Raw genomic sequence first — 25,827 nt, forward strand, 5'->3', positions numbered from 1 at the left:
TTTTATAATATTTGTGCCTCTTGCAAAACATCTAAAAATATCTGTGACAAAATATCGTTATATAATAGAGCTCAAAACAGTTTTTGGTAATCCAGGACAGTGGCTTTGCAAAATGACAGTAATTCGTGGAATGAAAACTCATCTCTTTAATGTTCTGAATTCTGCTTTACTTAACTATGGATACTGTCAGACTATTCCACAGGAGAAAACTAAAAAGAAAATGTAAAATAGAAGGCTGCATCAAATAAGGTCATCCTAAGGGTGTGAGTTTCTTTGCTAATTACATCTCCATTCTTTGCTCATTGTGTGAAGGAACAGATGCCTGAATTTAAGCTGCCATTTTAAAAGCCTCCATTTAAACATTCTTTTCAGGGAGTCGTGAAACACCACAGTCCTAAACCTAAAAGGGTGACCTGATACACACACAAAATAGCAGATTTTGTACGCTCCTTCTGACTTTCGCTTCCAAGGTTCCTGCTCTTTGTACACTAGAACTATTTTGCAAGTGTGCTCAGATCCCTCAGAAAACACCAATTTAAGGTCTCCATCTGAGGAGAGCAGTTAAGGATGGGGAGGGGGCAGGGAGATCCATGACTGTTCAAAAAGGATCTCTGTGAGCAAGAAGGGGGAAATCAGTCCCTTTAACGCCTGCATTTCTCAAACACAGGGAAAAATGTAATGAAGTCATTACTACAGATCCTAAGGATGAAACAGTGTGCAGGAGGTTGCCTTACAGGTTTAATCTGGGTAGATTTGATTATAGCTAAGGAGATGAATTCTAAATTTGGAAAGGCCATCAAGGTAATTAAGGATGTTAAGAAATGTGACTAGATCCTTGCGGTCTTTCTACTTAATGAAGAGAACAAAGGATGATGAAACCAACTTTAGCAAGCAAAACGAACTTCACATAGATTCAGTTCTTTCAGAGATAAAGCATCCTGAACATCAGAACAATTTACCAAGGAAAGCCAGACACTCTGTGTTTGCTCTCACTGTTGAGATGGTTTAGGTACCATTTTACTCCAAAGAGTGAATTAGGTGGTCTGCAAGGCTCCCCACTATATCTCCAGATTCTGATTATGTTGAAAAAAGGTTTAAAAAAAAAAAACAAACAACTTCCTTTAACTTGAAAAATCAAGTATCCCTTTTGGAAGGATAACATCTTTTGAACCAGAGATTTTTCTATTCTGTAGGTATGCTCAACCAAGTTTTCAATGATGCCATTACTCAGATTTTATAATATTGTGAAACACAAAAGGTTTTCAATTCCTCTTAACTTGAAAGCAGTGGCTCTCAATACGGGGTGATTTTACCCCCCAGTAGTTGTTATTTGGCAACGTCTGGAGACATTTTTGGTTGTCACAACTTTGGGAGTGTTACTGACATGTAGTGGGTAGAGGCCAGGAATGCTACTAAATATCCTACACTGCACAGGACAGTCCCTCACAACAAAGAATCATCCAGCTCAAAATGTCAAAAGTGCTGAGGCTGAGAAACACTGATCTAAAAGTACACTTGAAAGGGAAGGAAAGAAGACTTCTTTTGTTTCAGTATCTGTCTCCAGTTGCTCCGAAGAGGAAAGTAGAATTTAACAGTCCTACAGAAAACGAATACACAAGCAGATACTAAGCAATAACTCTAATGCAAGATCATTTACAACAGATCTTGTCAAACCAAGTTCAAATACACGAGTTATAGAGCCATTAAGAGTAAAATTCAAAAGATCAAGTTTAAATACTTTTTCCTTCAGCAGATTCTGTTTTTAACCAAACAATTTTTACTTCTAGACATTAAAATCCTATTTTTTGATTACTAGAAAATGTACTCCTTTTTAATTAAGTGATCAGCTCATCTATCAGATGTAGTTATCAGATGTAATATCAACCTACTAAAATAAATTTTAAAATAAATGACCAAGATTGATCAAGAAAAATAAACAGAATACAAATTACCTACATCACTAGGAATGAACAGGGGAACATCACTACAGATCCTACAGACAACAGGATTAGGTAGATAATACAAAAATATTATGAACTTTATATCAATAAAGCTAATAACTTAGACAAAATGAAGAAGTCCTTGAAAAACACAACTTATCAAAACTGAAATAAAGAGAAATAGGAAATCTGAATAGTACTATCTCTGTTAAAGAAATATAATTCATCGTTTAAAACATTTCCACAAAGAAAACTCCAGACCCAGATAGCTTCACTGGTGAATTCTTTCAAATATTTAAGGAAGAAATAATGACACTTTCAAAATAATCAAATGTATAAATAGACAAGAATTGGGTTTCATTTCAATGCCTAACCCCTCTGGAGTCGCACCAAAGAGACTCCTTCCATCCCCAAAAGGCTCACACTTCCTTCCTTCTCCACTTTATCTTTTGAAAGGGAGGAGGCAATAGACAAGATTATAAATATTCTTGCAAGATTCACCTATGTGTGTCCATGTGTAATCAATTAAAGCATTACTCTTCATCCAGTCTTTCAGTGCCCCTCCCCACATCTTTTTTTTTTTTTTTTTTTTTTTTCCTTTCCTACTTTTCCCCACACCCATTCTCTGCTATGGCCAGGCCAGTTTCTTCAGGATCCCACCAGTAAACCTTGCTCACTCCTACCTCTCTTCCACGTGTACCCTAATCCTTTCCACCCTTTTCAACACACCTCAAATACAAGTCTCCCCCAGAAGCTTCCTACAAGCTACCCGAGTCTGGGTTTCTTTTATCTCCTCGGGTACATTGTCACTTCTCTCCAGCTGTCACTTCCCTGCTTAGAATCCCTTTGTGATTCTCTGTGACCAACAGGGTAACGATCAAATTTTTTCCTGGCTTTTCCCTGTCTGGCCTGGCCTCTCTTCTAGCCTCAGCTCTCCCCACTCGCCCACGTTCAGGCCATGCCCACCACCTCAACTTACCCATGCAGGGGTCTCTGTCACACCTCCTGCTCTTGCACATCTGTACCCAGGGCCTGGGATGTCCTCTCCCGGACACTGACTCTTGTCATCCCACTCATCCTTCAAGACTCAGATCAAGGATAACCGCCTCCCCAGAAAATCCCTCTCAGAAATACCACCCCACCCTTTTTTTCTCCCTCAGACAGAGGAAATTATTCGACAGGACCTTGTACTTCTATTATAATTGCTTATCCGCATCTCCAAAATAACTGTGGTGATCTGAGGACAGGACTGGGTTTTGTTTTTTTATTTTTGCTTCAAGACTTAGCACAGTACCTCACTCACCTGAGCGGGGCTGTGAACGCTTGTTGAGTGAGCAGCTGTCTTATATTCCCGAAGCCTTCACGGTGATGGCCATGTAACAGGAACTCAAACACTTAGAGATTGGCACATGCTTGTTGCATGGCACTGTGGTAGGCATTCATTTAACCCAATTACACAAGCTGAGAATGAAAACTCAAGACCGTTGTTGCCTTTTAATCCTCAGGGCAATAATGAATTTCACTGGAACAAAGTGTTTCACTCCAAGCTTTTTTGCACTTCAAAAATCTGACAAGAAGGAAGTACTCTTCACCAGAGGAAAATATTTTATAACATTAAAAGAAAAAAGCTAAAGGCAAAAAACAGTAATGAAATAACATTCACACTGTTCTTTAAATTGTTTTTGTGTCTGTATATGCCTACAGCAATCAATTTACTTTTTTTAAAAATAAAATTATTTATTTATTTTTGACTGCACTGGGTCTTGTTGCTGCACACGGGCTTTTCCCTAGTTGCAGCGAGCAGGGGCTACTCTTCATTGTGGTGCGCGGGCTTCTCATTGCAGTGGCTTCTCTTGTTGCGGAGCACGTGCTCTAGGCGCGCGGGCTTCAGTAGTTGTGGCACACGGGCTCAGTAGCTCCGCGGCATGTGGGATCTTTCCAGACCAGGGATTGAACCCGTGTCCCCTGCATTGGCAGGCAGATTCTTAACCACTGCACCACCAGGGAAGTCCCCAATTTACTTCTAAAGTGACTTCAAGCTCTGAAATTCTGTTACTCTGTGCAAATCTGTGCTCAATGTATTAATGTTAGTAAAGAATAATAATTAATGTCATTTGCCCTATTTAATTTAGTCTAGTTTATCATAGTTTGTCATACATAAATATAATTTTATATACTTTGAAATCTATACATTTATAATATAGACAGACCTTAATAAAATGCATTTTATATAAAACCCTTATCCCTTCAACAAATATTTGTGGAGTACCTACAATACGTCAATTATTTGAATGAACATTGGGATAAAACAACGAGTAAAGCAATCTTTGTTCTTGACAAATTTGACATTTGAACAGAAAAGCCATACTATAAACACTAACAAGCCAGCTAGTAGTAACCAGAAAAATCATGTTAAAGTTATTAAATGGATGACATTGGCTTAAAGATACAGTAAGAGGTCTCTTACCAATGTTCACCTAATGGACCCACCCAATTACCCCATACTCTCTATTCTTTTTGTAAACCATAATGACCATCGCCCACAGAACTTGGTTTCTAGGCTATTCTCCAAGACATCTATGTACTACTTCTCCCATCAGCTGAATTGTGTACCTCAGAAGAGTCTGTTATATTTACTCTCAAACCTGTTTATGCCAGTTGTACTTGTTACTAGAATTATGAAATTTAATTAGGTGTTACACAAACTAATAAAATGAGTGCCAAAAGAAAGAGTTTTTATTTCTTTGAAAACCAAGTTGATTGGCTTTGAAAAGCCTTAAAAGATGAGTCACTTGGAAAAACAGTTGCTAGAATAAGTATGGGCAAGACAATTTTCAAGGTTTAAGGGGAGTGGGGTTGGTGATCTAAAAGGACACTGCACACAGACTGGCTCTCACTCTAAAAGGATCAAACTGGAAATCAAAAGCCACTGAATTCTGGCTGTGATTCATACACAAGAAAGACTTCAAGGGATTTCAATCAGGGCTCACACTCCAAGACCTTGACTTTACGACAAAATTCTGGTGAATTAATGTTTAAAATTGAATAAAATGTGTAAGACACATATATGGTACTTTTAATGATTCACCACTTTGGCATTTTCAATAAACCATCTAACTGGTTGACCCCAGATGCAGCAGATAAGGATGTCCTCTAAGAATCCCTTAGAGGGGTCAAGTGGTTTGGGCAAGTGTTTTGCTGGAGCAAAAAATTAATTTCCAAGTAATTAATTACTTCCTGTTTGTCACAAACAGTAATCTGTGCTATTGGACTAGAGGTTTATTCGATATTTCAGTCCACAACCCAAGACTTGAAGGGCGCTCTCTCCTGGACCTGAGGGTGGGCTGTTACTAGGTCTTAACACTCCGAGGGAGGGAGGCTAGCCCATTCTGGGGATACTTCCTGCCCAGTTATTCATTAGGGTACCATTCCTTCGTCTCCAGCTGCATCTGAATTCCTGAGCGAACTTCCAGAAGCAAATGTTGTATGTGTGGGTCCTCAGTGTACGTGCTTCCTTCTGAGTCTGGCCTCTGAAGATGGCCTGGGCCGTGTGTGGAGAATCAAGAAAGGCTCTCTAGTGGCATGGACTTATATATACTACCAAAATAGATAGCTAGTGGGAAGCAGCCGCATAGCACAGGGAGATCAGCTCGGTGCTTTGTGTCCACCTAGAGGGGTGGGATAGGGACGCTGGGAGGGAGACGCAAGAGGGAGACAATATGCGGATATATGTATACGTATAGCTGATTCACTTCGTTATAAAGCAGAAACTAACATACCACTGTAAAGCAATTATACTCCAATAAGGATGTTAAAAATATATATAAAAAATAAAAATTAAAAAAAAAAAAAAAAAGGTTCTCTGGAGCGGTCAGCTCTAAAGACAAGAGGGCAGGAAAAGCCAAAGCTGGAGGCCCTAAAGAGGGCGAACACTTCCTCCACCAGTCTCCTTGGAGGAGGGCCAGTTGTCCTGTTGGTGGGCACGTCAAGATGCCAGCATTCAACGCAACTACCAGTGATGCCGGCTTCATGAAAACAAAGTGTTTAAATAATTAGGGAGCTGTTTTCTCATGTTTTTCAAGCCTAACATGACCCTCTCATTTCTTTTTTCTAAATTACATCCTTTTAGATCTGTAAGGACCCAAAGAAATGATTTCACCAAATCCTTTTATTGTGCAGTAAACTGAGCTTAAGAAGAGAAAATGATTTTCCCAAAGTCACATGGTAAGTTCGTGGAATTGCTGGGGCAGGCCCCCGGGCCTCGGACTTGCTCTACTTTCCCTCTATTTCCTGGCCCTGGGGGCCACCAGCACCAGCACCAGCACCACCCGAGAGCTTGCTAGAAATGCAGAAACTCACACCCCACCCAGGCCCAGAGTATCAGACACTGCTTTTTGAACAAGACCACCAGATGACTTGTATGCACATTACAGTTAAAGAACTGCTCTCAACCAGTTTGTTTTTAATGCTATTTAGTGAAATGATTGACTGTGTCTAAATTCATAATCCTCATAAAAACTTCCCTATCACAAAAACGGATCAAAACAATTATTTAGCTGTTTTGCTGTATCTGATCATTTCACATATAATTTTCATTTAAAATTACAGGCAACTAATGAAACAAAATCGGCACTTCTCTCTGAATACACGATCCATATCAAAGCTGGGTGGATAGTCTACAAATGCCTCATAAGAGGTTACTGCAGGGAACCCATTTAGTTGGTATGTCTTCAGGCCTATGAAGAAGTAACAGACTCAAAATTCTATTAGGCAACCCGAGTTCCCATCAGAGTAAGAGTGACAGAGAGAGAAAGAGAGAGAGAGAGCGCGAGCGAGCGAGCGCAAGGGGGCAAGTGGGAGCACACACGAGAACAATGGCCAAATGTGGAACTCTTCAGCCTATGAAATAATTAGCTTCAACTGACTCATTTAGGTGTTGTACAGCATACAAAAAGTACATCGACATCTTCCCATTGTGCAAAACAACCAACGGTACTGAATAGTCAAACACACTTCAAACATCAATTGGCTCAGTGCATTTACATGAAATGTCCAGAATAGGCAAGTCCATAGAGACGGAAAGTAGATTAGTGGTTGCTAGGGGTTGAGGGGGTGAGGAGAATGGGGAGGGACTTCTAATGGGTACAGGGTTTCTTTTTGGGGTGATGACAATGACAGCTAGTGGCAGTGGTTGCATAACTCTGAATATACTAAAAATCACTGACTTTGCGCACTTAAATGTGTGAATTACATGGTATGTGAATTCTATCTCAACAAAGCCATTAAAAAAAAGTCAACTGGCTCAGCAATTTTTGAAAAACATGTTTTCTTTTAAGATGCATTGAAAGATAAAACTGCATGCACCACCACTGCTCATTATTTTCTTTGTCAACTTAAAGATTTTGAATACCTTAAAATTTGAGTCCAAAGGGACTTTTATCAGTTATTTCCACAAACCTCACCCATTTTACCAGTAAATTAACTGACACCACATTAAGTGACTTGTATAAGAACCAAAGTCCCAGCCAGTGGACAAATGGTCAGAGTTTTCCCAGCGTTAAATCATTTCAATTACAACATTCATCAGGGTATGTTCGGTAATTAAATACATCTGGAAAAATAAAACCAGTTCATGGCCCTGTGGTGTATTTACTACGAACCTACCAAAGGAAATCAGTATGTTTCCCTTCTGACAGGAGGGGAACTTTTTTTTTTTTTTTAACGTAAAAACTAAAAACTAAAGCCAAGGAGACTGCCAGAACCAGTGAGGTATGCACAAATTAACATAAATTGGTAACTGAAGTGTAGAAGCAACAATTGTCTCAGGCACAAGGTACTTCCTTGAGAACAGGCCTCTGGTTTGGGCATTTGCTTCATGAGTACCACATGAACTTCCACACCTACTTAAAAATAAAGCCCTCCCCCAATTAAGACCAGGGTATTGTGAAAGCCATTCCCAAGAAGGTCCCCAAGTGGTGATTCGACGCTCAATTTCTAACCCGAACGAATCCGAATGCCTAGCGTTAAAAAACAAAACAAAAAACAGCAACAACAACAAAAAAAAACCCAGAGATAACTTTATTTCAGGAAAATTAGTTAATGCTTTTCTCAAGCCTGCACTTCTGTGTAACTTCAACATGTCTGTGCCAAGCACTGCCCAAATACTTACAGGCTGTGACCACTCAGTGTGGGCATTAAGAGAACCAGGAACCAGAGATACAGGTCATGCAATTCTGCCCTTTCTAGAAGGATCTTATCCTATCTCATCCCTAACTTTTTGGTAAGAAATTGTCCTGTTGGATTTGGGGGGCCTTATTTCCTTTCAGATTTTGATCACCTAGTAAATTTAAAACAAACAAACAAAAAAAGGTTTAACTCTAAAATTCTTTGAGCTTCCCTTTAAATGCGAAATAATGTGCCCTCCTTACTAACCCTCACCGAAATGTTAATCGGTACAAAATTACCACCTACACAATCAATAGCACAGGGAATGTAGGATGGGGGTAGGGGGCCGGGGGCTCCGCAAGGAATTCCCGAGCCCTCCCCAGGGGCCACAATGGTTAAACGCGCTGACTCCCTCATTAGGAATACTGCCGAGGGGCTCCTGACAGCCTTGTGGCTTTTGTGGCGCTTGTGGCTGGAGTCTGTCTGCCACTAGAGAAGGATAACAGAGCAAGGAAAGAGAACCCTTTCCTAGGCACATTTCCAGGGGTGCAGCGGAATGAGGGTGATTTCCAACGCACTCTTTACGAGTTTTCCGAGCGATACAGCGTCCCCATTTAACGACATGTTGCTGACAGCAGGATTTCGGGGGTGTCAGGAGGTACAAACAGAATCCTACAGCCGCCTGTTATCTGCCCCGGGCCAGGTGGGAGATTTTCAATCCCCAGAGCTCGGCTTTTTCACCCTGAGTAGTCGATCCCCCAACTGCATCGAAACCCGCGGGGCACAGCGTCTCCACCTGCTCCCAGGTCATTATTTTGATAGTTGAAACAGGGGACAAAGAGGCTCACCCCTCGGTCCCATCCTGTCCCTCTCCCTCCCACCTTCCTGGTTTCAAGGGTCATGGTTCCCAAACGAGCTCTCGGAAGACCCCAGGGTTGGGGAACTGGGCGTTGGTTTCAGGTGGGTTTAAGGCGAACAGGACGCCGGCACGGCGGGACCGGATCGGACTCGGAGCTGGGAGCTCGGGCGACAGGAGGGCGTCCCGGGAAAAGGGCAAGAAACTGCTCTCTCCCACCCCCTGAAAATAAAGCAGGAGCCCGCAGCCCGGGACGCTCCGTCCGCGCCCTGGGCTCCCTGTCCCGGGGCTCCCTCTCTTCCACTCCGGCGAGCCGCACGCCCTCGGGCGCCGCCGAGCGCCGCCGGGGTGGGGACGCCCCCGACATGGGGCTGGGAAGCGCACCTGGGCGTTCGGGACACCTGCGCCGCGCCCCTCCCACCTCCGCACCCCACCCTCCCACCCGGGCCGGGTCGCGGAGGTGCCCGCAGGAGGCCCCACCTGAGCGGGCGCGGGGCGGGGGCGTGAGGCCGTGGCCGTGTTAGTGGCGGTGGCGCGGGGCCAGCGCGTTGGCTTACCCATGGCTGGAGACGGGCGGGAGGCGCGGGCTGCGGGCGCTCAGGCTCCTCGGGGACGGGCAGAGCCGGTGGCACAAGTTTGCAGGTCCGGCGGGCACGTGCGCGGGCGGGCGGGCTGCGCTGGGCTGCCGGGCTGGCTGCTGGTCCTCGCTCCGGGCCGGGGTGGGAGCGCGGCGCGGCTCCGCCTGCACTGGGGGCCGGCCGTGCCGAGAGGGGCCCTGACGTCAGCGCCGGGGGCTTTGTGCGCCCGCAGCCGGGGCCCCAACCGGGCAGCGCGCGCGCCGAGGCGGCGGCGAAGCTCGCGGCTTCCTCTAGGACCCCCGAGCGAGCGCCAAGGGGCGCGGAAACCGGAAAAGCCAGCGGGGGGATGGGGAGAGAGGGGAGCGGGCTGCCAGGATCTCGGAGGCGCCGATCCGCGTCCCAGAAGAGAACTATTACAGCTGGAGGGGCCTTTGCAGTCCTAGTCATCACCCATTGTGCAGATAAAGAAACCGAGGCCCGAGGCGCTGCTCCAAGGACCCCTGTGTTTGAGCAGCCTTGCCCCAATCCACAGTCCCGGAACCTTTTGTTCACGCGGGGGCTGCGGGGAGCTACTTAATTCGGTGGGTCTCCACCCTGGTTGCACATTAGAATCAGCTGGGGAGCTTCTGAAACCCGATTTCATCTGGGCCTCAGCGGGCGGGACCGAGGCATTCGTGCCTCAGAAGCTCCCCAGGTGATTCCAATGTGCGGCCGAGGTCGTCAACACTGACTTGTGGGTAACAAATGGCTTAGAAGGGCACAGACGGCACTCTCCCATCTGGGGTGGTGACAGATTTGGTGGTGTCCGTAATCCGCCCGCTCGATCCCTGGAAGCCCACCCCTGGCAGGCTCCGGGAGACTCTGCAGACCCACCCAAGGCACCCCTTCTCCTGCGGCTCAGGCCTCCTGCTTGAGCCTGTTAGTGAATTAATGGTTTAACAGTGTCCAGGTCTTAAATTCCTTCTGTCTCCTTAGACAAGAATTTTCCTGTCTCCAAAGGTATTAGCAAAGCTGTGAGATCCCTGCAGTTTTACTCTGGTTAATGCTTTCTGAGACATTTCTGAGCCCAACCTTCCCCCCTGATAGTTTATGTTGTGCTTTTTCATTGTTCTGAAAAATACATCGTGTTACTTGAACAGAGGGTTACATAAACAGTAACAGTAGATAGTACACTTAAGGGACATTTAAGCCAGAAGAAGGAGGCTTTAGGACTGAGAAAGGGTGCAGGAGGCAAACATTTCATCTATTGAAATTTATTGGATTAGGAAAGATTTTATCAAGGCAAAGCTCTAGAAAGCCTAATAGTATTTTGCAGAAAAGGACAGAGATTTGTGCTAGGCAGATCACTGGCTCATTTTCACAATCCCACAGGGAACACTCATTCCTAACCAATCTTCATGCAGTAATAAAACAGCAGGGAGCTCACAGGTTTAACTTTTTGTCCTCCGGTTACAGAAAAGTAATCCATTTGAACGAGGCCTGAAAGCGCCTGCCTGCAGGAATCCAACTGCAGTTGCAATAACTGGGATCACCTGCAAGTGGGTGAAGGCCACGAGGAGTTCATTTAAGTCCTGGTTTAGGGAACAGCGTTCGGTTTGGTTGGTTCCTACATCCTGGGAGGCTCCTAGGAGACAGTGAAAACAACAGAACGGGACTTGGGCGCACAATCTGAAATAGTCTCTTGGCAAGATATGACCTCCCTCAGCCACTCTGGAAGCAAGAACTCTAAGACTGTGTGCACTGAGATGAAAGTAAACCCTTTGGTCCACTTTCCGTCATTCCCTAGAAGTCTTGAATTTTTTTTTTTTTTTTAAACCAAAGAAAAGAAATAACAGCTGTCCAAATACTGGAGCCAGTCACAATGGGATGCTGTGATTAAAAACCAAGTTATAGCCATTGTGTACACACTGTCAAAGGAAAGCCACATTTTAATAGAAACTTCTACTCACTTTGGAAATGTCATGGACCGATTTCAACAAGCAGTTGTCCCTAAAACCCTTAAGAAAAACAAAACAGCAGTTGGGAAATTAGCAAGGCTACTACTGACCGGGTGCAGAAGAGAGCTAATGTACATATTTGACTATCAGTCTAAGAAATGCTATTTTAAAATAATAACCCATTTTTCTCATACAACAGAAACCTTTAAAAAATAAAGCAAGACTACGTTGCAGGTGGACGAGTAAATTGGTAGAGCCTTTCTGGAAAGATATTTGGCAGGATGTATCAACAGACTTAAAAATATTCATAGCCTCAGGCCTAATAATCTGCTTCTGGGACTCTCTCCTGAGTAAATAATGACTGTTTCAGTCAAAATTAATGTAAAAAGATGTTCAGCACAGAGCAAGATGTAATAGCAAATCAAACAATAAAAACAAGAAAGGAAGCAACAACTGTTTGATAGAAGGTATGCAGTTGCATAAATTATCATTGATCTAGCTCCCTGGTTCTCAGCTGTGGATGACTTTGCCCCCCAGGAGATACTTAGCAATGTCTGGAGACAGTTTTAGTTGTCACACCTGGGGAGGGAGTGCTACTGGCATCTGGTCGGTGGAGGTCAGGGATGCTGCTAAAATCCTACAATGCTCAGGACAGCCCTCGCCACAACAAAGAACGATCCAGCCCCAAATGTCAAAAAATAGTGACATATACCCACTACTGTATATAAAATAGATAACTAATAAGGACCTACTGCAGAGCACAGGGAACTCTACTCAATACTCTGTAATGTCCTATATGGGAAAAGAATCTAAAAAACAGTGGGTAGGGGCTTCCCTGGTGCTCCAGTGGTTAAGACTCCATGCTCCCAATGCAGGGGGCCCAGTTTCCATCCCTGGTCAGGGAACTAGATGCCGCGTGCCGCAACTAAAGAACTAAGACCTGGTGCAGCCAAATAAATAAATAAATAAATAAATAATAAAATAAAAGAGAGTGGATATATGTATAACTGATTCACTTTGCTGTACAGCAGAAACTAACACAACATTGTAAATCAACTACACTCCAATAAAAATTAAAAAAAAATAGTGCTGAGGTTGAGAAACCCTGCTGTATATGATCAGCTATCATGCAGCCATGTTTGCAAAGAATTATGTGGGAAAGTGCTCAGAGATTGTTTTATTATTTTTAAGGCAGAGTAAAAAGCTGAATGTGCAATATAATCCTAGTCATGTTCATATGTACATATATATATATGTACTGGAAAAGACTGCAAGAAAATACACTATGGTAGAGATTGCTACTTATTCACCAAACATCTATCATCTATCTGGCCACACAGCTGGACTACGTTTCCCAGACTTCTTAGCAGTTAGGTGCTAAGTGATTGAGTTCTAGCCAATGAAGTCAGAAGTAATGTCCACCACTTCCAGGCCTTACCCACAGAATCTCCAGAGCATGTGCTTCTACATGCTTTCCCCTCCTCTCAGCTGAAACGTGACATTGACACCCAGGGTGCCTTCGGAAACCACACGCTGAAGATGGAATTGCCTCTGCCAGCCTGGGTGACTGAATGACTCTGTGGAGCAGAGGCTCACTCCTCCCCAATACACTGACAGCCCGCAACTGACTTGGACACTTATGTGAACCAGAAATAAACTGCTGTGATGTTTGAACCATTATGTATTCAGGGGCTTATTTGTTATAGCAGTGGCCCTACCCTTACTAATATATCAATATATTAACATATACCAAAATATTGACAGGGTCTATCTCTGGGATTAATGGAGTTTTTAGTTATATTTTAATACCCTTTTGTGTTTTCCCAGACTTCTACAAAGAGCAAGATTACTTTTATAATCAGGGGAAAAAAGTATATAGTTGTATCTTACTCCACAGTAGAGATAGTCTCCTATTAATTTAATTTTAGAGTATTAATGAAATCATATTTCCAACTGATTTTATTCAATTTGAGCTCTTACTGACCCTCAGTGCCTCATCTAGGAGTACAACTAATTACAAACTGTAAGGACACATTTTGTCCGCCCTGATCTTTCTGGGGGCATTTAATCACATGTGCACATCATTGCTTCCTGTTTCATAATTACTCATGAGGCTTGTCTCTCCAGCAAAAATCTCCGTAATGGGCAGAATCTTCCTTGATGTTTGGTTCTTAAAATCTCCTCTCAGCTTCTTGCTTCTCTAGTTACTTTCTCAGCACATCAGGCATAATTTCTAGCCTTTCTAGCCTTTTCTCCTGTCACTCAGAAAGACAGCTGCTTTCTCAGACTAATAGGAAGTCCATGAATTGGTTTTCAACTTTTATAGTCACCTTATGACAAAGCAAAAAAAAAAAAAAAAAGACTGAGTTCTGTTTGCAGAACTAAATGAAAATGTTAGCAAACCTTGACAATGTTTGACTATGCCAATGAAAGCATAGATGACACAAAGCGGGACATGGGAGAATATGAATGAAAAAGCAGCACTATTGATATCCTCAGCTGCTCAAGTGGGGATCAGAGGATACAGTCAAACTTTGATGGAAAAAGAAATAGAGATTTGTGAGGAGGGATGATGTAAGTGACGCAGATCCTCATCATTCATGTCAAGGAGTCAGTAGATATTGTCTAAAGTTGATAAATCAAGAAAGAGAGAATTAAGCATATTATCAAGATCAGAGCCATTGTTCCCAACCCCATCAGATCTGCTGTCATTTATAAACAAACATTTATAATGCCCCTTTGGCACTCCACAAATGAAATCCAAATGAGAGAAAAGATCAATACAACACCTCAATTATAATATAAAGGAGAACTGAAAGTAATTTAAAATGAATAGTGTTTTCTCGATGTGTAAACACTCAGGCACCGGAAGACGGAATGAAGTCATCCAATGAGCAACTGAGTTGTAGAATCCCCATGAGTGGGACAGCTAAGACGCCAGCCCTACAGAGATGTATTGGTCATCCAAATACCAAGGGTGGTCTTGCCATCAGTGTCGTGACATTCCAAAATGGCGAACAACTCGGTAAGGTTTCAAGCAAAACAAAGTGCAGTCTTCCCTCAACTGACATGGCAATTGCAGTCCTGAAAAAAAAATCTACATTTCTTAAAACCACCCCAAAGTATCTTGTGTTTATATGTCAGATGGACTTATTTCTTAGGTGCTGGTAACTAGAAGCAGCTATATAAATGTCCAGAGGACACGAAAAAATCGATGAAGAAATGGGGACACGTCCTCATTGTACAAGGCTCTCCTGTGCCTTGCACGCCTCTCAGCCCATCCTGAGCCCACTAAATACCAATAGCGCCCCCTCCCCATCACAGTGACAACCCCAAACGCCCACACCAGTATCCAAACTGTCTCACCTCCCTGCGTCTAGATTGCGGAAGCATCTCCAGAGGAACTCAAACAAGAAAGAGTTAAGAGAGATTGCTTCTTGGAGCGAAGCCATCAGTTTGGAGAGGAGGGCCGTGAGGCTGTTTTTCATCAAGCCCTACTATTCTGTTTAATTGTTATCACAGGTATGTTATGTATTATTTATAGATAGATATAGATATATAATTAAGTAAAGCACCTATGTCCATTGGGTGTTTAGTTCTATGATTTCTGGGCTCCTGAGACCTTATTTCCAGACATACCCATGTGTAAAATGGGTATAATCATGGTCCCTTCCTCATATAGTTGTGGTAGGGATTAAAGGAGGCTCAATAAATGGTAGGTATTGATGCAGACGTTGTTGCTGGTGAAGTCAGTATTGTTATCTCTGCCCTTTACCCTGGGGAGGCTGACGGGTCCCTGAGGTAGCCAGGAAGCAGCTTTAAGGCGAGGGCATTCCGAGATCCTGCAATGCCAAAAGGGATTGGAAGTGTTGGTCCAAATTTTTTCCTTATTTTCTCTTAGGCAGGCAGGGGAGCCCTCAATTGGCTCCACATTTGTGCTAGAGGGTGGAGGGAGGTTACTGATTTCCATTCTTCTATTACACTGTTTTATTTGGATGTTTATTTACTAATTGGTGAGGGATGGGGGTCAGGTGGCCTTGAGTAGTAAGCAAATGTAGCCCAATGTAGCAAGAAGCAACAGGAAATTAACAAAAATTAACTTTCCTATGTAGTTGGACAGTTCATCATTTCATTAGGAAAAAAATGAGCTTAAATGCACATCTTTTAAGACTACAAATGCCCCCAAAGACTAAAGATCACTCAGAACCTTGAGTGCGACTCTAGATGGTTTTCTGACTGCCCTATATGTGATCAGCCATCCTGAGAGCAGGCAGGTTGAATGGAAGAAGGGCGACAAGAAGTACAGTGAAAAGCATAGCACTCTAAAGGCAGGGACCCTCAGCGCCCAGCCTGGGGGCAGCAGGGGCGGGGCTGGGGGACCTTTTGCAGCCCGCGAGGAAGACCCACAAGGAAGAGCTGCCCGGATCTTGGAGACAAAGCTGAGATAAAGATTAAAGCACTCCCAAGATGCTCAACTTTGCCTTCCCCTCCCCCTACATTTTACCACACTCAACTCTGGGATGGAAGAGAAGATGTGATTTTTGCCTGCCTGATTTTTAAGGGGCTAATCACCCCCAGGGTGGGAGAAAACAGAGCCTGTGTGACTCTTCGAGTGGGTCTTCTGGTCACCTGCAGGTGACAGATGGAGGGGTCCCAGCTCTCTGTGCCCCTGGTCCTCTCCCGAGGTCCTCTTCCTGAGCACCTAGGGCAAGGCCCCGACATTCCCTCTCACACTTTCCTGGTTATCTATGGCATCCTGACCTTTCCTCACTTTTCCTTTGATGAAGAAACGGGGTCTTAGAGATACTAGGTCACGTGTCCCAGGTCGCACACTGAGTACATGGCAAATCCGCCCCCTCCACCTCGTTACCATCCAGAGAAAATGTTCCTGGATTGTCAGATTGCTGGTCTGGGCTACGAGGAACAAGTGCAAGACCTCAGCAGGGCTCCATTCTGGGGCCTTCTTTCAGAATCAGTCTCCAGTTCAGCTGTGGCTTAGAGAATGGGGGAAATGGCTACATCCCGCCATGTGTCTTACGGAGTCGCAGCTGAACGTGAGGAGGATGCAGGTAAAAGAGAAAATAGCAGCATCCCAGGGGGCCCTGGATTTCAAAGCTTAGCTGAAAGCAGATCCTGCCTTTAATACACAGGACACTTCCTTCTGTCTTTTTATGAGGCAGAGCGAAAGGCAGGTAGTTTTCCTTTGGCTTGTACTGAGCATTTCAATCCATAAACCTGGGTCATGTCCACCTCTGTCTTTCACAGGACACTCTGCTTTCGGACTGTGGCTGAGTTCCCCACATATATGAATCCAGATCAGAGTTCACAGGGTGGCATCAGCGAACACCGAAGAATATAGCTAATCTGATGGCATGTCCTTGCTTCTGCAGACGAAATTTAAAATGCAACAACGTACCCAGCTCAAAATCGTTTAATTAGCCCATCATTTTCATTAGCTGACAAGGATTTCTCTTAACCATCCCACACTTCCCATTTGCCTGCTAACAACATTTTGGGTAGCCTCTTGGAAAACATAATGTTGCCTTGGGCTAGAATTTTCCTCTCTCTCCTCCCGACTGATTCTTGTAAATGTGCCATAGAATCTCTGAGTTAAAGGGAATTTTATAAGTCCGTCAGTCTAGTCATCCACATTCAGGAATCCCTTGTGTCCCAACTGTGGCTGTCAGCCCTTCAGGTATATTTCAATACTTCTCGGAACAGGAAGCTCACTACTGTTATTTCTCAACAAATGTGATTGTTAAAATGTTTTCCACTCCAAGTTACTGTGTGCCTCTCAACCTCCATCGCCTATCCGTGAGGGAGGCTCCTTTTATTCCGAGTTGGGTCCCGCTCCTTTGACTGTTCTTCATGAAAGTTTGAAGAATCTCTCAGCATCCTGGTTGTCCTATGGGTGACATTCTCTAGTTTTGCAAAGTTCCTCTTCAAGTAGTGGGCTCTGAGTAAGATGTAAATCTCCAGCTGCTTAGGTTGGAACTCTTTCTTCTCTTGAGTTGAAAACATTCTAAGCAATAGGCATTTTTGGTTTGTTTGTTGAGGTAAAATACACACAACATCAAATTAACCATTTTAAAGTGGACAGTTCACTGGTATTTAGTACATTAACAATGTGGTGCAAATATCACTATCTAGTTCCAAAACATCTTCCCCAGCCCAAAGGGAAACTCTGCACTCATTATGCAGTCACTCCCCATCCCCCTAGGTAACCACTCATCTACTTTCTGTCTCTATGGATTTGTCTATTCTGAACATTTCATTATAAATGGAATCATACAGTAGGTGGCCTTTGTACCTTGGCTTCTTTCTCTCAGCATGAGGTTGTAGCACGTTCCAGTATTTCATTCCTTTTTTAAATAGCTGATTAATATTCTATTGTATGAATAGAATATCCACTGTAGAGATAGAATATCCAAAAATATCCATTGTCTGGATAGACCACAATTTGTTTATCCATTCATCCATCCGTCATTTGAGTTGTTTCCACCCTTTGGCTATTGTGAATAATCTTGCTATAAACACTGGTGTACAAGTATCTGCTCTAGTCCTTGCTTTAAATTCTTTTGGGTGTGTATACCAAGTAGAATTGCTGGGTCATGTGGGAATTCCATGTTTAACTTTCTGAGGAACCACAATAGTGTCTCCCATAGCAATACTTATTTTCCATTAAAACTTTTTAAAATTTAATTGAATTTTTAAAAATTATAACTGTCCTAGTGGGAATGAAGTGGTATCTTAAAAAATCTAGTTTTTAAGACTTCCTTGACGTGGCCTCTGAGGCCCTGTCTAGGCCCAGCCTAATCTCCCACTGCATGCCCCCATTCTCCCTCTCCAGCCTCACTGCTCTCACAGGCCCTCCCTCCCAATGCAGGGCCTTTGCACATGCTGTTCCCGCAGCCTCTTTGCCTGGCTACAGCCCACTCACCATTTGGCTTAAAACCTGAGCATCACTTCCTCAAGGAAGCCCTCTCTGATCTCCCCCAATCGGTCAAATGCCCCAAATGACAGTCTCATGGCACCATCCACCTGCCCTTCCTAGGACCTACTACAGTTGCAATTTACTCCGGATTATATGAATATATTTTTCTCCTCTGTTGGGCCATGACTACAGCGGGAGTAAATTAAATGTGCTGATTAATGAATGAAAAACTTTTTGAGGAACCTTGGGAGACTTTGAACTTACGGCTAACTAAAGTCTGAAAGTCTTCTGAACATAAAGTTTTAAAATTCATGTCCCATCTCCTCCTTCCCAGGACACTATTCCAACAATGTCTCTCCTGCATCATCAATATCTCCCTTTGACCCAGATCATTCCCGCTGGTTCACACACATGTTCTAGCCACTGCCTTATTTTCTTGCTCCCCTTCTTAGCAAGACCTCTTGGGAGAGCCGTCCATACCTGCCTGTGCTTCCTCACTTCTCACTGTCTGAAGCCTGCTCTGATAAGCCTTGTGTCCCCATCATCCTGCTGAAACTGTTCTTGTCAAGGACACAAATCATTGCCATGTGGCTAGATGGGACTCTTCCAGTGGATGCCTCCATTCTTCTGGAAACATGTTCTTATCTCAGTTTCCATGAAGCTGCACATTTCTGGTTTTCTTTCTCCTTCACTGCATGCAACTTCTCAGTCTCCTTTGTTGGTACTTAAAATTATCTTGTCATGATTATGTTTATTTCTTATTTTCAGTTTTACCCTGTAGCTTGGATACTCCAGGTGGCCAGGAACCTTGTTTATCTTGATCACCGCTTAACCTCCATGCACAGAACGTATCAGATGCTCAAATTTTTATTAAATGAATGAATATCTTCTCCATTTGAACTTATATAATTTTGATCCTGAGGATCTTTAAAATTCTTCTTTGCATAAAAAATATTATGACCTCTTATATGTATCGTTCTGAGTTTTGATTCTTCTACCTAATATATTAGCTACCCCAACTAGTTTTGGTGAACACTCTTTCTCAATTTCCTCCATCTTGGGGATAAAAATACTGATTCTGGCACTCTTTCTTCCTTCAGGTTGACCTCAACTCATTGATCAGCATTCTCTGAGCATGACTGTTTTCAGCCAACAGGGTAGTCCTTGATTGTGTTGACACCCAGCACACATTTCTCTACGTTGCCCACAAGGAAATAACAAGTTCTGTTGTGGAAAAAGGCCATCATGAGTTTTGCACACACAAAGTTCTAGGTTGAGTCAGCTGTTCAGCTGGGGCAGACACCTGTTAATAGGGTGATTTCCAAAATGCAATGTGAACAAGGCCCATTTAAATCCCAGAAAGAGGACTTCCCTTGTGGCACAGTGGTTAAGAATCCACCTGCCAATGCAGGGGACACGGGTTCGAGCCCTGATCTGGGAAGATCCCACATACTGCAGAGCAACTAAGCCCGTGCGCCACAACTACTGAGCCTCCGCTCTAGAGCCCACGAGCCACAACTACTGAGCCCATGTGCCACAACTACTGAGCCCACGCGCCTAGAGCCTGTGCTCTGCAACAAGAGAAGCCACCACAATGAGAAGCCTGCGCACCGCAACCAAGAGCAGCCCCCTCTCGCTGCAACTAGAGAAAAGCCTGCGTGCAGCAACAAAGACCCAATGCAGCCAAAAATAAATAAATAGATTTATTTTTTAAAAAATCCCAGAAGGAGAAGCAGATGTAGCAATTCTGCAACCCCTGCATATTTCAACGACCAGAAACTGCCTCCGGGGGAAGGAACCAGATCTCGTGCTACACTGAAATCGAGGTCAAGGAGCACCCACAGTGCAACTGTTCCTGCTCCTCTCATGAGCCCAAACAGTACGGTTTCAGGGCTCTCCTTCTCTCCTCTCCTGGGAACGGCTAGCCCTCTGCTTCAGCTTTTCCAGAAATCCAAAGACGGTGTGGAACATGTCCCTATTCTCCCATCTAGAAACTTTATCCAGGAAAGCAATGAAGTTGGAAGTGGTGGGGAAAGCGGTGGCGGGGGGGGGGCAGTAACTACTGTGCCTTGATACATGCTGGCTCCCTGTGACCATTTCTTTTAAAATGATCAGAGATCCTAATTATAGAAACTGGAGAAAATGTTTGCAAACGATGCAACCGACAAGAGATTAATCTCCAAAATATTCAAACAGCTCATGGAGCTCAATATCAAAAAAACAAACAACCCAATCAAAAAGTGGACAGAAGAGCTAAATAGACATTTCTCCAAAGACATACACATGGGCAACAGGCACATGAAAAGATGGTCAACATCGCTAATTATTAGAGAAATGCAAATCAAAACTACAATGAGGTATCAGCTCCCACTGGTCAGAATGGCCATCTTCAAAAAGTCTACAAACAATAAATGCTGGAGAGGGTGTGGAGAAAAGGGAACCCTCCTGCACTGTTGGTGGGAATGTAAATTGATACAGCCACTATGGAGAAGAGTATGGAAGTTCCTTAAAAAACGAAACATAGAGCTACCATATGACCCAGGAATCCCACTCCTGGGCGTATATCCAGAGAAAACCATAATTCGAAAGGATAATGCACCCCAACATTCATTGCAGCACTATATTTACAAGAAATGGAAGCAACCTAAATGTCCATCCACAGGTGAATGGATAAAGAAGATGTGGTATATATATACAATGGAATACTACTCAGGCATAAAAAAGAATAATGCCATTTGCACAACATGGATGGGCCTAGAGATCATCATACTAAGTGTAACTCTACATTTGTAGATGCACTGTCCATGTTGCCAAATATTCCCCCAATGGATTCATGAAATAGAGGTAGGCAGGGTAAGCATTAGCACATTTTTGCAGAAGAGATCATGGAGACCGGGACTGCTGGAGCACCTCAGCCATGCATATAAGACTTGTGGATGATTAGAACCAGAACTTGTTGACTGGAGCACATGATGACTCTGGCAATTTCCTGTTCCACCTACCACTATAAGCATCCGGGCAGAAGTGTGACGCAGTAACTAGGCGACCTGCTGTTTCCTTTGGAACAAATGACCTAACTCCTTTGAAACTGTTTCCTCATGCTTGAGAGGCAGATAAGAATACTACTGGCCCATGCTACCTTGTGTGGAATTCTTTTTTTTTTTTTTAATATTTATTTATTTATTTGGCTGTGCTGGGTCTTAGTTGCAGCACGCAGGATCTTCGTTGCCGAGTGCAGGATCTTCCTTGCGGCATGTGGGCTCTTAAGTGTGGCATGCGTGTGGGATCTAGTTCCCTGACCAGGGATCGAACCCGGGCCCCCTGCATTGGGGGCGTGGAGTCTGAACCACTGGACCACCAGGGAAGCCCCAACCTTGTGGAATTCTGAGGAGGCTCATCAGAAAGTATTTGAAAACACGTGGTTTAAGATAAAGCACTGCCACCAGGCTTATATTTTTCTTGTTTTTGTCATGATTGGTCCAGTCACTCTCTCTCTCTCTCTCTTTATTCAGGATGGAGGCTCCTGCTTCAATCCAGTTTCATCTTCTGGTGCATCTTCACGTGACCCAAAGGGTCTGTGATTATATCTACAAAGCCCTGAAGAGACCAGGGACGTAAACTGACAGGCTCCGAGATCAGGACTCATGATAAAGGAACAGGAGGTGTTCATTCCCAGCTCACCTGCAGATGCTCTAAAGACCAGCTGGACGCTTCCGCCTCTTCTCTGTGTCCTCAATACTTCACTGATGTTTGTTGAATGAATGAAGGAATGAATGAATGAAGAAATATAAAGAGCAGACGGACCTGGGATCAAACCTCACCTTGGGCCTTTATTAGCTGAGCCTCCGTTTCTCAATCTGCAAATGGAAGACGATCCGCTCCTTGAAGGGTTGGGAGGAGAATTTCAATGTCAGCTGCTTGGTATTCTTCTCTTTTTCACATTCAATTTACCCTCAGTCTCCCTTTTCACAGTGGTATCTGCTTTACATTTTGTTCTTTCTTTTCAATTTTTGCTCCTTGTCAAAGGCAGAAGCAAACTAGGAGGTAGATATTCTGCCTTCTCTCTGCCATCAGATCTGTCCCAAACCGGACTTCTCTCCAGCCTTTGTCCCTTCTTTGTCTAGTCAGGAGTTGAAAAATATCCTTTGTGCTTTGTGGGTCACAAATAAAAGCAGAGCACACACAAGGCTAAAATATTAGCATATCACTCCACCTACGTAATGTGTTTTTTTTTAACAAGGCAATCAAAAACCTTAATTCGAATTCTAAAAACTGCTACATTTCTTTTGATTTCTTAAAATGCCACTGAATTTGAGATAAAGAATCAAAATCCTTTAGGAGAATTACATTGAAGTCTCTCTTTATCTCCAAACAGGTCATATTTGGGGAGCACTTTCCCAATATGTAAAATGAATAATGATGGCTTTAGAATAATCATAATTACCTCCCCGAAAGGGAATTTTAGCTCAGTTAATTTTTTTCTTTGTATAGTCCAATGACTGATTCTGAAGCAATTAGACAGCAATGCATTATTTTTCACCACTGAATAGCATGCCCATTACCCCTCATAGTTCCCTGTGTTTGCCTGCCATGCTGGCCTTTGAAAACAGTGGTTTTGTGATTTAAACCTATCCAGCAAAATGCCATCTAGGAGCCAATTTGCTAATCGACCTTTCAGTGTGTATGTCTTTGTGCCACAGCAAAGGACCAGGAAAAAAATATGTAGGCGTGCGGCTGCTGAGGTACGATTAATCCTCTCTCTGCATTTGGTATCCACTTTCTTAAGGAGTCTTCTGTGGGTGGTGGGAGCAGATTGGCCGTTTTAAAAAGCCAGGCTCCTTTTCCCCTCCACAGCAGCTGTGCACAGGGTTTCTTTGCCTCCCCGGGTCTGTCTTTGGGGCCAGGTCCTTGGGGATGCATCTCCCCACCTATTCCTGGTGCCTGTTGCATTGCCTCACCTCCCTGCTGGTCCAGTGGAGCCTGGCTCCCTCCTTGGAGAAGTTAAATGTCACACCTTAGTAAGAAGGGCAAGTGGTGACAGGGTGCCGGTGAAAAATATGCACAGCTGAGAGGTGAGACCCGGTGATTCAGCCAACAGCATGGGTTTGAAGTCAAGTAGACTTGGGTACAAATCCAGTTCATAGAAGCTGCGGAGACTTCAGATGAGTGACTTGACCCACTTTGAGTGGCCTTCCTCCCCTGCAGAATGGGAGGGGAATCACGCCTCTCCTGGAAGATTTGTTGTGAAGACGCAGTGAGTTAACGCACTTAGAGAGCGCGGTGCACAGCCTTGCTTTCCGTAAGTGCTCCATAAACACTGACTACATCTCCACGGCAGCCGGAGTGGCGCTGGGCGGACCCAGTGCAGGTGAATCCTGCCTCATCTTCACTCCTTATGCCTGGCATCTTCAGAAGGCTTTGTTTATTGGTGCACTTTAGTTTGTGTGTGTGGGTGTGCTTGTGTGGCCCAAGGACACCTTCCTGCTGGACGGCGCCCTCCCACTTCTGCTCCGTGTACGTGGAGATTATGTAGGGATGGGTACAAGTGTATGTACTTATACGTATATCGACAACTCTTCCCTTTCGGTAGCATCCAATGGTGTTTCTCTTGGTTGTCTCATTTCGTTAAGCTTTTATCACAAGTAGCAGCGATTTATTTCTAGAGCGAAGTTCTAAAGCCAGCATTAATTGCAATTTTCTTTTGGAGAGCTTTGTCTCTCTTCTAGGTCAAACCATCCAGCAGCTTACGGCTGCCCACAGTGGGGGAAGGGAGCAGGCATGTCCTTGCATGTAGAAAGGGGCGTTTGAGATGGGGGATGAGCGCCCTGATGCAGCCTGGTGGCTTTGACAGAAGCCACTGGCTGCGCAGACCAGCTCTCCCACGCCCACCCTGTCCTTGGCTCGGACCACATGGCAGTTGTCTGCCTTGCTGCTCCCACATCTTACTCATTATCACTGACTGTTCTCAATCTGTCTTTTTCTGATTTTCCTTTTCTTATTCCTCCACCTCCTCAATTTTTTTTTTTGTACTTCCATTTGCTCCTCTGACTCCCACCAGCCCCAGGCTGATGACATGCTTCGCTTGGCAAGTTTCCCAGTCTCCTGCCACACTCCCTCCATGCCAACCAGGCCGACACCTCAGAGAGAGCTGGGCGGCCCTCTCAGGCTCTTCCTTGGGATGGAGCCTGCGGTAGCGTTGCCATGGGTGGACTCCTCCAAGCCCTTTCTGCTTTTCTGGGGGATGAGTCTAAGTGATGGTGTGTGTCCAGTGGTCCTGAGGAGAGGCAGTCCATGCTCTGTGTGAACATCTCCTCTGCGTAGCCAGTGGGCAAAGCCCTGGTGGCCCCAGCGACCAATCTGATGGTCATTCTGGTTAACCGATTCAGGACAGTGAGTGATGCGATGAATTGATGAATTAGTACATGCAAGGGGGCCGCAAAGTCTTTCTCTGCCCCTGACCTGCTAGACAGGCAGGAGTTCCCACTCTCGGGGCCACTTAGGGTAAGTCTGTGTGCCTGAGTGAGCCTGGCAGCCACTCGGTACAATCAGCTGGGGATTCTTGTGAAAGGGTAGGCTCCTGACCTCCTGAATCAAAAGTTATCTGCCAGGGAATATGGATTTTAACAAGTTTCTTGAGCCACTGCTACTCAGAGAGTGGACCTGGAATCAGCAGCATCGGCCTCATCAGGGAGCTTTTTAGAACTGCAAATTCACAGCTTCATCCTGGACCTCATGAATCAGACACTTTGGAGGCAAAGCCTGGGGCTCTGGGTGATTCTGATGCCTGCGAATGATAGGCTGGGTAAGGTAGTATGCTAGTTTCTTCTTGCTGCTGTAACAAATCATCACAAGCTTAGTGGCTTAAAATGACACAAATCTATTGTCTTACAGTTCTGGAGCTTAGAAGTCTGAAATCAGTTTCACTGAGATAAAGTCAAGGAGTTGGCAAGGCTGCATTCATTCTAGAGGCTCCAGGAGAGAATCCACTTCCTTGCCTGTTTCGGCTTCTCATGGCTGCCTGTCAGTTTCTTGGCTTGTGGCCCCTTCCTCCATCGTCAGAGTCTATCACTCCAACCTCTGCTTCTGATATCACATCACCTCTCTCCCATCTTCCTGCCTCCCTTTTATAAGAACCCTTGTGATTACATTGAGCCCACCAGGATACTCTCCCAGCTCAAGACCATTAATTTAATCACGTCTGCAAAGTCCCTTTTGCCATATAAGGTAACATTCACAGCTTCCCAAGGATTAGGACGTGGACATATTGGGGAGGGGCATTATTCAGCCTTCCACAGGCAGTAACTAACAAAGTCCTTGTCAATGTATAATTGTTACCTGACAACCAGTGGACCAGTGTTTATGGTCCTATTACGCTTATGCATCCTATTAACCCATGCAGTTCCAGAGGCGAGTGAGG

General features: G+C 44.3%; 1 protein-coding gene across 2 annotated transcripts in view; it reads right to left on the bottom strand.

Annotated features, from left to right (window-relative positions):
- The window catches only part of GPM6B (glycoprotein M6B), a 191,065-nt gene that overhangs the window by 139,716 nt on the left and 25,522 nt on the right, over positions 1-25,827 (bottom strand). The window contains exon 1 of one of the 2 annotated variants that reach the window (XM_082375839.1): positions 9,519-9,796. The exons of the other annotated variant lie outside the window; for it this stretch is intronic. Coding sequence (XP_082231965.1) covers positions 9,519-9,522 — 4 coding nt within the window. The 5' untranslated portion in view covers positions 9,523-9,796. Of the gene's footprint in view, positions 1-9,518; positions 9,797-25,827 lie in introns of those variants that run through there. 2 annotated transcript variants of the gene reach the window in all.

This window comes from Balaenoptera borealis (assembly GCF_965194805.1).
Source record: "Balaenoptera borealis genome assembly, chromosome: X".
In the NCBI taxonomy this organism is placed as follows: Eukaryota; Metazoa; Chordata; class Mammalia; order Artiodactyla; family Balaenopteridae; genus Balaenoptera; species Balaenoptera borealis.